Source organism: Heloderma suspectum, chromosome 1 (genome assembly GCF_057233095.1).
Source record: "Heloderma suspectum isolate Gila_16-S chromosome 1, 16-S_ref, whole genome shotgun sequence".
In the NCBI taxonomy this organism is placed as follows: domain Eukaryota; kingdom Metazoa; phylum Chordata; class Lepidosauria; order Squamata; family Helodermatidae; genus Heloderma; species Heloderma suspectum.
Genome location: NC_139458.1, coordinates 349162493 through 349176931, shown reverse-complemented (window position 1 = coordinate 349176931; position 14439 = coordinate 349162493). Strand labels below are relative to the sequence as shown.

The 14439-nt window shown below is 39.7% G+C and overlaps 1 protein-coding gene across 1 annotated transcript in view; it reads left to right on the top strand.

Moving 5' to 3' along the window:
- Window positions 1–14439, top strand: part of SYNE1 (spectrin repeat containing nuclear envelope protein 1) — a 459183-nt gene that overhangs the window by 165680 nt on the left and 279064 nt on the right. The window contains exons 33-39 of the mRNA XM_084827854.1: window positions 859–1009; window positions 6378–6605; window positions 7695–7793; window positions 9149–9336; window positions 9433–9556; window positions 12147–12313; window positions 13567–13720. Coding sequence (XP_084683980.1) covers window positions 859–1009; window positions 6378–6605; window positions 7695–7793; window positions 9149–9336; window positions 9433–9556; window positions 12147–12313; window positions 13567–13720 — 1111 coding nt within the window. The remainder of the gene's footprint in view (window positions 1–858; window positions 1010–6377; window positions 6606–7694; window positions 7794–9148; window positions 9337–9432; window positions 9557–12146; window positions 12314–13566; window positions 13721–14439) is intronic.

Genomic DNA, 14439 nt, shown 5'->3' with positions numbered 1-14439 from the left:
TGATATAAGGCGGGATATAAATGTTTTAAATAAATAACTAAAAATAAATAAGGATGTCAAGTAGATTTGAGATAGTTCTGTGGGTTCAGCAATTGCATACATGCATGGAATGCATGTAGGTGTCATTGGAATACCAGGGAATAGAGTAGATAGGCTTTATTGACAGTACTTGGGTTGACAGTACCTTTCTTTTTCTGTACCCGAAATGGATTGACATCAGCACTGTACCCGAAATGGATTGACATCAGTATACAACATTGGGTATACCCACACTGCAGACAAAACTAACAGTGTATTCTGTATGCAGATGTATGTATGTATTCAAAACCTCTGGTTTGCTTCTCTACATTTTGTCCTGGTTTTATGATTTTACTGACAGATATGGAAGGGTCCCATCTCACCAAAGTCATTGTTAAAACTTCATTAATCTCAATGGCTCAGGATTTCATCCACAGTATACAAAATCTAAAAACCTAACAATCTGTAATTAAGATTAAGCTATTAAGGAGTGATTCTTACGTTGTCTTAGCAGTGTGGTAGCTTCTGCAGTGTGGCTTCTTCCCATGTTGCTCTAGTAGTGTCTTTAAAAATCACATCTAAGAGCTTGATGTGCTACTTCCCGCACCAGTATTGCCCTTTCCAGAAGATCATGCAACTCCCACCCTGCTGCAGTAATGTAAGGTCAGACTCCTGTGGTGCTATAACTCTTGTAAAATCTGTAAACAGACTTTGAACAGATTTTTAAAAATGGCATGCCATTATATCAGCATTTTCTTTAAACTGGAGATGTAAGAAAATGGGCACACTTACACAGTAACAAACTGTTTTATTTTTTCCACTAAATATGGTTGATTTTAGTATTAAAACCATGGAAATGGTGAAAAACAAGTGGGATCAGTTTGGCAAAAATTTTGAAGCATTGTCCATCTGGATTACTGAAAAAGAAAAAGAGCTGGATGCCTTGGATACATCATCATCTTCCTTGGATGTGCAAATCAACCAAATTAAGGTGATTGGTTCACATTATATTTAGCATTAAAATATTGTTTTCTTTTTTCCCCACTAGAAAGATGCAAAGGAGAGGAATGGGCATTTAACTCATATTTCACAGTTACAAAGATGTAAAAACAACAACAACAATGTCACAGTTTGAGACAAAGGTATCAAGGTGCAGGTTTTTGCAGGAGCTTAAAATAAAATGTATATGCTTATTTATTTCTACTGTTAGAGTTTAATTTACACTCAGACCCTTCGGTGTATGTAGTATATAAACAAAACACAGCTTCAATGGATAAATATATTTTCAGTGAATATTCTTTACCTGCAAAATATCACCATGGTATGTTTTCACAGAGTGTAGAATGTTTTATATTGTAATATGTATCACAGCTACTGGCTAAAGTATATTATTTCAGTATGGTAGATAATTTATATATGATTTTTGTGTATCTTATTTCTCAAATAATGCTGAACTAATAAAGGAACTACTGTGTTCAGTATCAGCAGCTAGACCTTTGTTACATACTCTGAGTTCTATATATCATATACTAGATTCTATTTTTTCCTGGTGCATTAATAAAATCTCAGATGCACATAATACTTCAAAGTGTCTTGAATATGAACAAGAAATGTCACCCATGTCATCGAAGTATTATTACTATCTCATTTTGTTTTAAACGCACACATACATTTTCAAAATCTTTGGCCTCGGTCTAGAGTCCTCTATTACATCCCTGGAACTCCTCCACAAAACTGATGGCTAGCACTATTAGTGCAGAAAACACTGATAATCTTTTTGTAGGGAGGGAAGTTCCTGGATTTAAAAAACAAACAAACCTTTCCACCAAGAACTGACTGGTGACATAAGAATGAACAGTGAAGCATGGCAATGCAGGACAACCACTTCTGCTCCATTGGGATCTGGATGTGGAAGCTTTCCCCACTGCAGTGCCTTGAAATATATATGGTATCAAGTACACGGTTCTTGCTGTAATTTTCAACTAAATTACAGAATTATGACAAGCATTGTTAATTTATAGGATATCAGCAAAGTAAAACTGGGGACATTGCTTTAAACAGAGAACTGTGAATACGTAAAATTGAACAAGAAAACCTTCACAGAAATAATCTGTAGCAAATATGAAACTAGCTAATCTAAAGCCTTCATATTCAAAATGATTGCAGTTTCCCTGGGTCACATTCCTGGAATGGGGGAGCATGTTAACATATGACAGTTTACTAGATTTATTCATCTGAAGCTTAGTATGGTGTGCCTTGTTTGTTCTTTCTCATGTGACATACTAATCCATGGTTTATGTTAACCATGGTTTGTTGCTTTAGCCATGAATAATTTTCGAGACACGCAAACTACAGATTGTTTTCCCTATTTCTGATTTGTTTCTCGCCCACCCATTTTGCTGGCCTTCAGAGCAGTTTTATTTTCAGGCTGTTCTTGTAGGGTGCCTTTGTTTCAGAGTGAAAAGCAGTGCAAACAAGCCAGAGATAAGTCATAGTTCTGGGTTCAGACATCACAGCAAACCATGCTTTAAACAAGCCAGATTTCATAAGCTACAAAACAAGCCATTAATTTTATTTGTGATTAACAAACTATGTTTGCAGGGATGGGTTCAGACAGCAACAAGCCAGACTTCAACAAAACCATGGCTTAGCAAAGTCTTCCCAAAACTGGCCCTCTCCAGATGTGTTGGACTACAACTCCCATAATTCCCAGCCAGCATGGCCATTATGGGAATTGTTGGAGTTGCAGTTCAGTACATCTGCAAGAGGGCCAGGTTCGGGAAGGATGGCTTAGCATTATGTGTGAAGTAGGCTGATTAATAATTTATTTTGGAAGGCAAATACTAAAGCATCCTTGCATAATAAAGTGGCTCCATTTGATCACCCTCTTAGCTGTAGGAGTATTTGATTTTGAGATAAATATTGGTTATAAATATTGGGATAAATAGCCAACTGGAGGACCACAAAACAATTTCATTTGGACCCCTACAGCGTTACCAACATTAGTCAATGTAGGTAAAAATCTTGCCAACAGTTTTGAATGAAGGAAAACTAAAATTGTTGTGTGGTGGAGGGGTGTGTGTGTGTGTAAAATGTATCTTTCTTTGGGTTTGTATATACTCCCCCAGCCATGTCTGAGCATATGTGCGCCATGATTCTGAGCCCCTTACTGCTAGGTGACAACTTAATTGTAGAGTTGACTCTGTTTAAACACCTGTGAAGGTATTGGCTTGTAAAACAAACAAACAAACAAAAACCCACTTTGAGTTTGGACCATTTTTTGGATAATAGCATTGCTTCTGAGAATACACTAGGTGGCTATCACTGGGTTCAGTTTAAGAACATGTTCCCACACAACTATCCCAAGGTGATAACCTCTTCACTTATTGTACCTTCCTTTTTCTCTACCTATTAAAGGGGGTAAGGGTAACCTCTCGTGAGATACCTGAGTATACAAACTGTGTCACTTCTGATTCTGAAGAACATGAGCGTTTCAAATGCAGCTTGTCTCTTTAAAATATATGGGTACCACAAGCGGGAAAGGATCAGTTTTCTTGCTTCAGTGTATTTTAAAGGAAAAAGGTGTGTGTACATTATTATATTAAATAATGTATATAAACAATACAGTACATTGTAATATACAATATATTACAGTACATTGTAATATGTTTTACATTTTATAATGCAATCAAACATAATTTTGAATAGAAAGGCTTGGATCCTAAGTTGCTCCTTAGTTCACATAAGGAGGGGGTGATTTCCACCAACGATCACTTCCATCTTCACCCCCACCCCCAAGGGTCATCCAGCACCCAGGAGCAGTGGGGCGGGGGGGCATAGAGGCCTGCAGAGGGAAAGGGAAGGCAGTGTAGCTCCATTCCATGAGTATGAACTCTGTTCCATTCATGGAAGGAAAGCTAGGATCCAAGTCATACAGTTTGTTATATTTTTCAAAGTCCCCTGATGAAGAAGATTTCCATTCAAAATACCTTGTACATTTACAGTAATTCAGGGAGCCTTGTTAGTAATTCTATAATCAATCATATTTTGGACTTATAACAGAACAAGACATTTTTATATATACATTTCTTGTGTATTTATTGTCTTTCCTGTTTGCTTAATATCGGTTTTATACTATTTTAACTGTAATGGCTTCCTCCAAATGATTTTGGGAATTGTAATTTGGGTCCATACAGGGAATTGTGATGGAGATTCCTAGTCCTGCTCACAGAGCTATAGTATTCTAGGGAGAGGGAATTCTGGTTAGACCGGTTAAATCTGTAATGTAGATACATCCTCTGATTGCCTAACACATCTCCTTAACTGCAGGGCTATCTGCCCCCTCTGGGGGAAGGGCTGTAGAGCACAGGCTCTGTATACAAAAGGTCACAGTTTCAACCCCAGGTATTTTCTGGTAGGGTTGGGAAAGACTCCTGTCTGAAACCCTGGAGAACCATTTCCAATCTCTGTGAATAATACTGAAACAGATGGACCACTGGCCTGACCTGGTATAGCGCAGTTTCTTATATTGCGAATGATTAATTTACAGTAATAACCTAGGATTAAGGGTGCTTCCAGATGAAGGGGTCCTAGCACTTCACAGTCAGAAGGCATTGTGTAGCTATTCTGTCTTTTTTTTTCCTTAAAAGACAGAAAAGGTTGTGGGAAAACACAGGAGGGTTACAAGTGGAATCTGAAGTAGGGTGATGGCATGGCAAAACCTCATCTGGAAGCACCCTAGAATCTCTGAACGGATGAATATTCGTATCTACTTCAAGGCTTGAAGGAATCATACAACATCTTGTGTTACTGTACAATTTATGATTTTGTTACTGGTAACATCAAGGATAGGCTATCTGAATTGTTCTGTGAAACAATAAATAGAGTCAGATGCATCTTTCTCACAATGTCTTGCTCTTCTCAAATGCTAAACAAGACACATGGGTAATTTCACTTTAGTCTGATTGTAATGGCCTATGGCTAAATACAAATAAACTTTTACACACACTTTAGGCTGGATGTCCACATAAACCAGCAGAGTAGCCATTGTTTGTTTGTTTGTTTGTTCATTACACTTCTGTACCGCCCAATAGCCGAAGCTCTCTCATAATAGTAATCACAATGATAGTTGATAGACTGCAGTTCAAAATAATTCTGATCTCAGCAATCCACCTACACTCTTCACTTTGCTGTTGTTCAGTCGTTCCGTCGTGTCCGACTCTTCGTAACCCCATGGACCACAGCACGCCAGGCTTTCCTGACCTGCTCTGTCTCCCGAAGCGTGCTCAAGTTCATATTCATTACATTGGTGATGCTATCTAGCCATCTCATCCTCTGCTGTCCCCTTCTCCTTTTGCCTTCAGTCTTTCCCAGCATCAGGGTCTTTTCCAGAGAGTTTTCTCTTCGCATTAGGTGGCCAAAATATTTGAGCTTCAGCTTCAGTATCTGTCCTTCCAATGAGCACTCAGGGTTGATTTCCTTTAGGATGGACTGATTTGACCTCCTTGCAGTCCAGGGGACTCGTAAGAGTCTTCTCCAGCACCACAGTTCGAAAGCATCAATTCTTGGGTGCTCAGCCTTCCTTATAGTCCAGCTCTCACAGCCATACGTTGCTACTGGGAAAACCATGGCTTTGATTAGATGGACCTTTGTCGGCAAGGTGATGTCTCTGCTTCTTACTATGCCGTCTAGGTGTGCCATAGCTTTCCTCCCAAGGAGCAAGTGTCTTTTAATTTCATGGCTACAGTCACCGTCTGCAGTGATCTTGGAGCCCAAGAAAATAAAATCTGTCACTGCTTCTATTTCTTCCCCTTCTGCTGCATATTAGAAGATTAGTGTGATAGTAACATTATGTAATCTGTACCTGCTTTATAGAAAGCTAACATATTCTGGCTACAATAGTAACAATCAGTACTTTCCCCACAGTATATGGAAATAGTGTTGTTGATAAGCAACAACAGTCAATCACATTTTAATTAATTGGAAATGCATTTTGCGAACAGAAACAGTAGGATCATAGGATTATCCTTGTTGTTTTTCTCACTTCCTATAAGAGGGGAGGGGTACATCTGTTGCAGGAAAAATAGTAAAAGTCCATTGCTGTTCATCAGTAGCATACTAAAACCTTAATAGTTAAATAGTTAATGATAATGTTGCATTGTGATATATGTATGACAGACATCATTAGTATTTGCAGAGGTATGTAGCCTGATCATCATAGAGAGTCACTGCATGTGTGAATGGTTCCATATCGGTTTGTGATTGTCATTTGCAGCTAAAGCTGTTTTTGTATAATGTGTGCAATGGCCCCAAGAACACATTATATAGGTTCTTTATGTACAAATTGATTTACATTTTAGGTAATTATTAAAGAAATAGAAGGGAAGGAAAATGAAATCCCAAGCCTAGACGAGGATGCTCAGTCATTTTCTCAGTATCTTACTTCTGGAGAATCAGCACATATTAAAGCCAAGTTGACACAGATCAGAAGGTACAGGGAAGAACTCCAAGATCGTGCACAGCATTTGGAAGGAGTAATCAGAGGAAAAGCTTCAGTCCAGCAAAAATTCAATGAAAACTTCACAAAGGTAGACAATGTAAACTCTTTCTAGGCTATACAAAAGAGAGTGACAATGAGGTGTATAGCCAGAGTAAGCCACAAAAGGTGCATTTAAAGAACTGGGTGAAATTCACTTTTTCTTAGCACAATGAGTTTCAATCCTGCATGGGTACAATTATGCTAAAACTAATATAAAATTATGGTAAAATAGATGGGTCTGACAACGGAGCACCAATGTCACTAGCTACATTCCAACATCATGATAAAGCTTTCACTTCCATTTTTTATTAACCTCAGTTTAGCACGGCATCTGATCCCTCAACTGTGGTTAATCTTATCTATGCTTTGTAGAAACAAGCTGGCTTCATAACCCATGGTTTGAAGTTGGCTTGTTTAAAACAAATCCTAGTTAAAGTTAACCACAGTTTGTTGGGTTGAAACAAAATGACAAGGCACAGTTAATTAATCCTCCATGCTGGAGGAGGAGAGGATGGGGGAATGTGTGAGTCCAAGGCTTGCTGCACCTCATTCCTGTTACCATAAAAACATGGTTTATTGTGACATCCAAATCCATCCACTAAGTCTTTACAATATCCATCCTAGTTCAGGATATTGTGACAGTAAGGCATATTGGGGGATAAGTCCCATTAAATTTTGTGTGATTTCCTACCATGTAGACATGCATAGAAGTGTATATATTTGTAATCTTAGTATAAGATGGTGTAGTGGTACTTTTAGTAAGTGGCGCTGTGATCCTGTTAGTGTTGAAAGGATATTTATTCTATATATGATTACAATTATTTTAAACACTAGTCCTCAGAATACAGAAAAAAAAGAATGTATTATAGTATAGTAACATGCTTTAAGACCACAGGAATACCAACAAGCTACAAAAGCAGCTTCTCCCACAAACCATGTTTATTTTATTTTATTTATATATTTCCATACCGCCCAATAGCCGAAGTTCTCTGGGCGGTTGACAAAAATTAATCTTTATGAGACGCTTCATTTTATAAGATATATTTTGAAAATGTAGAACAAATAATTCAGGTAAGAACAAACCTGCAATGACACCTCTTTTAAGCATTGCTGCTTTTTCTTCATTTCACTGGTTTAGGTCCAACAGGACCTGTGCAGATATGAAGCCAAACTGGCAGAGCCTGATTCTTCATGCTCTTCATCGGCAGAGACTTACAAGGCCCTCCAAGATCTTATGGTAAAAACGTCTTAAATGTTTGCCACGTTCACATGTTCAACATGGGAAAGGCATTTGTACTATACACTGATTAGAGCTGTGGCCAGAATTTACCAATTGAAGAACTGTGACTGAAGACTTTACTTCTGCAGTCAGAAACCTTCTGGCCGTGGGGCAACATAGAAGCGTCATTTGCTTTAGCAAGTGGAGGAAGGGGTGAGTGACAGGGCTGACAAAAATAAATGGGGGAGAGTTCAAGCTGAAGAAAGAATTACCCAGATTGCAACCCTGCTATCATAAGATAACCTTAAGAAAGCTTCCTCAAAGAGCCATCAGTGTTGCATTGTGGGTTTTCCCCACTCTCCTCCTCACGGGAAAAACAAAACATGACAGCAGTTGCCTTGGGAAAGGTGTGCAAGCCCACCTCTTACATCAGTGGCATGGTGGGTGTTGCTACACTGGTGTTCCACAATTTTTATTGTTATTTATTATTTATTACATTTCTATACCACCCAATAGCCAGGGCTCTCTGGGCAGTTTACAAAGATTAAAAACATTAAAACTACAATATACAATGTGGTGCCACAGTTGAAAAAGTCTTGTTCCTCTACAGGCTTCAGCTTGACTGGAATGAGATATGCGATAGCCACACTTGAACATTGGGTTAAATCAAGGCAGGAAATGTATGGGCCTACAGATGTTGTTGGACTGCAGCTCCCAGCATTCCTCACTATTGGCTATGCATGGGAGTTGTGATCCAACAACATCTGGAGGGCCACACATTCCCCACCACTGGTCAATCTGTCAGCAGTGGCACAATTGGTACTCCAACCCCTTTCTATGTTTAAGGTGTTATTGTTAACATATAAAGCCCTAAACAACTTGGACCTAGGTTACCTTAGGGATTGCCTCACACTTGATGTCCCTGCCCCATCTCTGCCATCATCTGAGGGGGCACCATATGCTCCTGAGGTTTGCCTCAGGAGGACTTGCAGTAGAGCATTTAGCATTGCAGCACCCACCCTCTGGAATGCATTACCAGTTGACATTAGACAGGCCTCCACAGTTCTGACATTTAGATATCTTCTCAAGATCCATCTTTTCACACAGGCTTTTCCTAAAGTGAGACCCAGCCAGTTACCATCTGTAGCACATAGTGGAGTGCGAGGTTTTGCTGCTGATTAACTCTTTACTGTGTTCTTTTATTGTTATATTTTATTGTTGCTTTGATAGCATTACACTTGATGTTCACCACTTTGATACCTCTGTAGATAGCAGTGTATAAATCTGAATAATAAATAAATTAATATACACAGGTCATGAGTTTGGGATGAAGATGGTAATTATCTTCTGTTATGTTGCTTCAAATGAAACAGGATCTCTCTCAGGTTCTGGAAAAAATGAACCAAACACTGGCCTGTCTTTCATCTGGTTCTCGCAAGATCACGAACAAAGACAAAGCAGTCCAGGATGTTTTAATGCTTCAGCAAAGATATGAAAATGTTATGAGACAAGCAAAAGATAGACAAGCCTCACTAGAGACTCATCTAGCACAGTGGCAGAGGTGAGAAAAGCACTGTGTTCTATTCAGCTAGAAACATATCTGCAGTTATCTCCCAACTTTTGTTTTGATGGCCTTTTTGTGTGTGTATTCCACTAGACTGGAGAAGGACCTGTCTACCTTCATGACATGGTTAGAGAGGTGTGAAGCTGCAGCCAGACCTTTGGAACAGCACGTTTCTGCTGACAGAGTCAAACTGGAAAGTGAACTACAACTAGTCCAAGTAAGCTTGTGGATTGGCAACTGAAATATTCTCCTATTTTTATAGTGTTTTTGGAATCTACATGTTGATTTTCCCACAAAATAATGCGGAGACCTACCACTTGTAGCACGTCTTCATTGGATACTTGAAAGGAAATAAGCCAAAGGTATAATGGAGAAATCTGCTCCCTTAATGAGATCAACACATTGAATTTAGTCCATGATTTCAGTATTGAAACCATCACTCAGTGCATGGCACCAAAAGCTGGAAGTCCAAACATATTGATTCAAAACTGTGGCTTCTATGCATTGAATAGGTCCTTATAAAATGCTGGACACATTTTTGTGGCTGCTCTTCACTGTACAAGCTCTGCCATTAATGAGGGTGGTCCATTCTATAACAGTCCAAACCAGGCCTGCAAACTTGTGACATAACAGACTGAACATACCACAGCAGATATATATTGTGGCTTACTCAGTTCCTAAAAGACCCTGTGTTTCCAGTTCTAAGCAGCCAGGAGCTTTATCTATCCTTTTGTGTGTCCCTAACAGTGGTGGTTTGGCTGCATTTGGCTTTTGTGGGGCTAACCCGAACAAGATGAAGTCAAAGTGGGTTCATTATTTTCAAGCTGCTTGTCTGAAGTTTATTTCCCTGATGTTGTCATACCCCACCCCTTGAGGAGTCCTCAGAGGAGGAACTTGGTTTACTTGAGTTAAAGGACTCTTCTTTCCCCAAGAATGATCCAACAGCAGCATCTCTGGAGGGTGTCGGACATGCAGCTGAAGAGGAGGCAGGCCCCTCTGGAATGTCCAGTGAGGGGCCGCCGCCGCCACCTCCTTCTTCACCAGACGGTTCAGATTCCGAACCAGAAGTGGAGTGTCCACCCAACCCTTGTGAAAGATGATGTATGAAGCTCAGAGAGCACTTAGAAGAAGCATCAGGCTGCAGTTCAGGCAGGCGGCTCTGTGAAGGCCTTCTTTATAAAGTTGGCTTCTCCAGAAAGCTCCCTAATGAGTTGCAGCTGGCAGTGGGGCATGTCCAGACTAGGACCTGCATAAAGTCAGCGAAGCCTAGTAGTGGTTGGCAACAATGTCTCTATCTGCTCTCCATGTGTGATTTATGAACCTTGAGCTCCTGACTTGGATATTGTGTATAACTTCAGACTGTTCCTGACTTTGCCTTTGCTTCACCATTGTTTGGGGGTACCCTTTGTACCCTTCACTCTGGTTGTTTGGATTTCTTGGACTGCCTGATGAACTTCTTTTGGCTATGCACCTTATTGCTGTTTGTTACTATGAGCAACGTTGAAGCTACTCTGCTGGCAGGGCTCTCAAATTAGAGGAAGTTGCTTGTTTTGGAAACACACACTGATACAGGACTCTGTATACAGAACAGATGTTGGTAAAACTGTTGATCATAAACAAGCCTACAAAATACTACATGTGCCTCTTTTACACTCTACAATAGAGTGGAGAAACACCATGTCTCTTTTGACAGTTTCAAGAATTGCCTCGTCTAAGTCAGCGCAACTTGCGACCCATCAAGTTGACTGCAACCCACCATGGGCTCAGTACACTTCCAGTTTTTGCTGCCTGCCAGGGACTGGGAAGCTGTATTTGCCTTGGTGATCATAAGTTGTGCACACCTGGCCTTCATAAAGCATACTTGTGAAGTGCAAGCAGCTGCACTAATGTATTCGTGAACATAATATATAAATGGAGGAGATAATATACATGGGCAGCATTTTATAATCAAATGTCACAATAATTCAAAACCCAGTATCCTCAGGTTTCTGATAAAGATTCACTCAAACTAATTCATCCATGTTGGTGGAACCCACATGGAACCAGATCTTCTAAAATGTTTCAATGTGAGATCAGCTCTTTAGCTGCCATATCTTTGAGAAACTAGATGTCTTAAGGCTGCCAACAATGTAGGAGGCCTCACAGCTGTTCAATTTTACACCATTTGCATTTTGATCCTAGCTGCAGGGATACCCTCCATCTGAGCCATCCTGAGGATTTCAGCAAGTATTGTTTCACATTGTCCTCAAAATTTTATTGGCTATAATTGATGTATAGGAAATATTGGGGGTTGTTTACATTTTATTTTTTATAGATCTAATGAAATTATAATTTCACATTAGTTTTGAACCTCGGATTGGACCGGCTTCCTTTTTATTTATGTATTTCCAGCATTGGTTTTAGGAAACAGATCTGGGCAGCCTTCTGCAATGAGTGAGGACACTTGCATTATAAATTCCAGCAACTGCACTGCAACTTGCATCTAGTTAAACACTGCAAAAGTCCCCTGACAGCATATGCAAGAGTCTCCCTTAAAAACAGTAGTTTTTAATAACCCAAAAAACCAAGATTTTCCAGGAACACCAATACAGTTTAAATTTCTCTGGATATGTTTGGTTCTATGAACTTGAGCACACTCCGGGAGAGAGCGGAGGACAGGAAGGCATGGCATGCTATGGTCCATGGGGTCACGAAGAGTCGGACACAACTGAACGACTGAATAACAACAAATGTTTGGTTCTAAGCTGTAGTTACAACATTTCCATGTTATAAGCATTTACACTAATACAGGTGTTTTTGTTTCTCAGGATTTGCAAGCTGATGTTGCATCCCATGATTCTGTATATACCAGCCTATTGCAGTTAAATGAGTCACTATTTAAAACAAGTTGCAATGAAAGTGTGAAGATAATTAAGAAAGACTTGGAAGAACTAGACAGAAGATGGAAAATTCTACCACAGACAATTAACAAAAGGTTTGTATTTCTATTTAAGTAACAGCACTTAATTGGCACAGAGATGCTGATCGCTGACCAGAATCCCAGAAATTCACCATATTTTTCATTATATATCCATAGAAACTGGGCCATATTGTTTGGGTGGAGGGTACATGGATGGCAATAGGTTTAATGGTTTGTTTTCTTCTGGGGGCTTAAGACAAAACCCACTGAACATTCTGTTATGCTAGTGCAGGACTGCAGAACCTCAGGCCTGCCAAGGGACCCCAGATGGCCACACCCCTTTTCCCCAACCACCAATCATTTGGTGGTTTCCCTGTTCTTGTGCAGTTTTTCTGCATTCTAAAAGCTTGAAATGCCTCTCCTAAGGCTTAGTAACTGGCGAGAGCTTATGCAAGAGCTTATGCAAAAATATGCTGGAAAATATTCTGGTAACTAACTATTAAACAATGCATATGGGATATAGAACTGCAGAACTATTTAAGTTCTGTTACTAAACACCACTTCTCTGGGAGTAAGGTACTTGGGCTGCAAAGTGTCTGAACAATTTAACAATCTCCAAACTTAAAAAAAACCCACCCTTTACATTAGCCCAAATGAATGTTTTACCATCTATGCTTTAGAGGGAAGATACCGGAAAGTTCCATGCCATGAATGTACATACTGTTGGGCATGCTTTGTTATATTGTTGTTTTTATCAAGAAATTCGTCTTGCTTTTATTACACCTATTTTACAAAAAATGCCAGGCAGATCCAGTGAATTTTATCTTGCTGTTCTTCTTTATGATCAGGATTCTCAGTTCACAAATAGGGTGGTCATGTTTTGTGCAGCTGCTAGCACTTGTCACAAACTTTTAGTAAAATAGTACTATTCCACTAGGCTAATACTCTGGGGCCAAGTTAGTCTTTTTGATTTCTGTATAATTATGTATGCTGTGTGTAAGTATTGTACATGTAATGTGCTGATCTATGTATGTAATAAATCTCTCTCTCTCTCTCTCTCTCTCTCTCTGTGCTGGTACTTGGGGTATTTTTGGACCCACCTCTGTTGCCTTTGGCCCAATCCCCTTTTGCTTTCCACTCAACCCACCAGTGGAGTGCAGACCTTGAGAGCTTCTCCAAAATGGGATTTGATCCTCAGGCTGAAAGAGGTTCTGTACCTCTGTACTAGTCCCATTGAAATGGGAGTATTTTATTTTTTAAAAAAAATGCCAAATAATGCAGGGTAAAAATGTAAATGCCATATATCAGTTTACTTCAATGTCTTCTAGGATAAGTTTCCTCCAATCTGTGGTTGCTGAACATAGGCAATATGATGAGCTACTTCTCAGCTTTTCTGACTGGATTAAGCAATTTCTTGGAAAATTACATGCTACATCTGAGATAAATACATCTGATCAACAGCTTGCTGTGTGTCACAACAAGGTAAAGTATCATATTTAATCATTAACAGTCTGAATGAAAAGCATTTTATCAACAATACCTTCACAAACTAATTAAATGTTTTGATAGGTCTTTTCCCATGAAGATGCAGCTCATCAAATTTACTGACAAATAAATCACATTGGCCTTAGTAATTCTTCCCTCATTCTTCACAGAAATTGAACATGCACTTCAAAATACCCTCTCCACATTTCACTTTACTTATCAGCAAATGGGGAGGGCAGTGGTAATAGCGGAAGGGAGGAGGGAGAGCTTTTTCTTTTTTCTCTCCCTCTCTTTGATGTGCTACAGCGTAAATGTAAAGAGTGGTGACCTCTTTGACTTGTCAGCTTTCTACGGGCTACTGCAATATATTCTTTAGCACAGGTTTGCAGCTCATTTTTTTAAGACAAAGAATTCAGGGGAAGAAATGAGCAGAAATTTGGTAGTAACAAATGGGTTTGCTGGCAGTGCTAACATGGGGTTGGATCCAATTGTGACATTTTGCTGACAAGAGCAGTTTGCTCAGTGAAAGGGGGGGGGAATTACCCCTCCCATCACAGCACCCTGTGTGCACACATTCAAACTCTGCTCCAGAGGGCTAGGAAACCCTCCAGAGCAGATTTTTGGGTGGCACACAGGACTGCAGCAGGAAGGAAGGAAGTCCTGTTGTGCTAGCAGACAACCACTAGCCAACACTGGATTTAAGCTAGAGGGTTCTG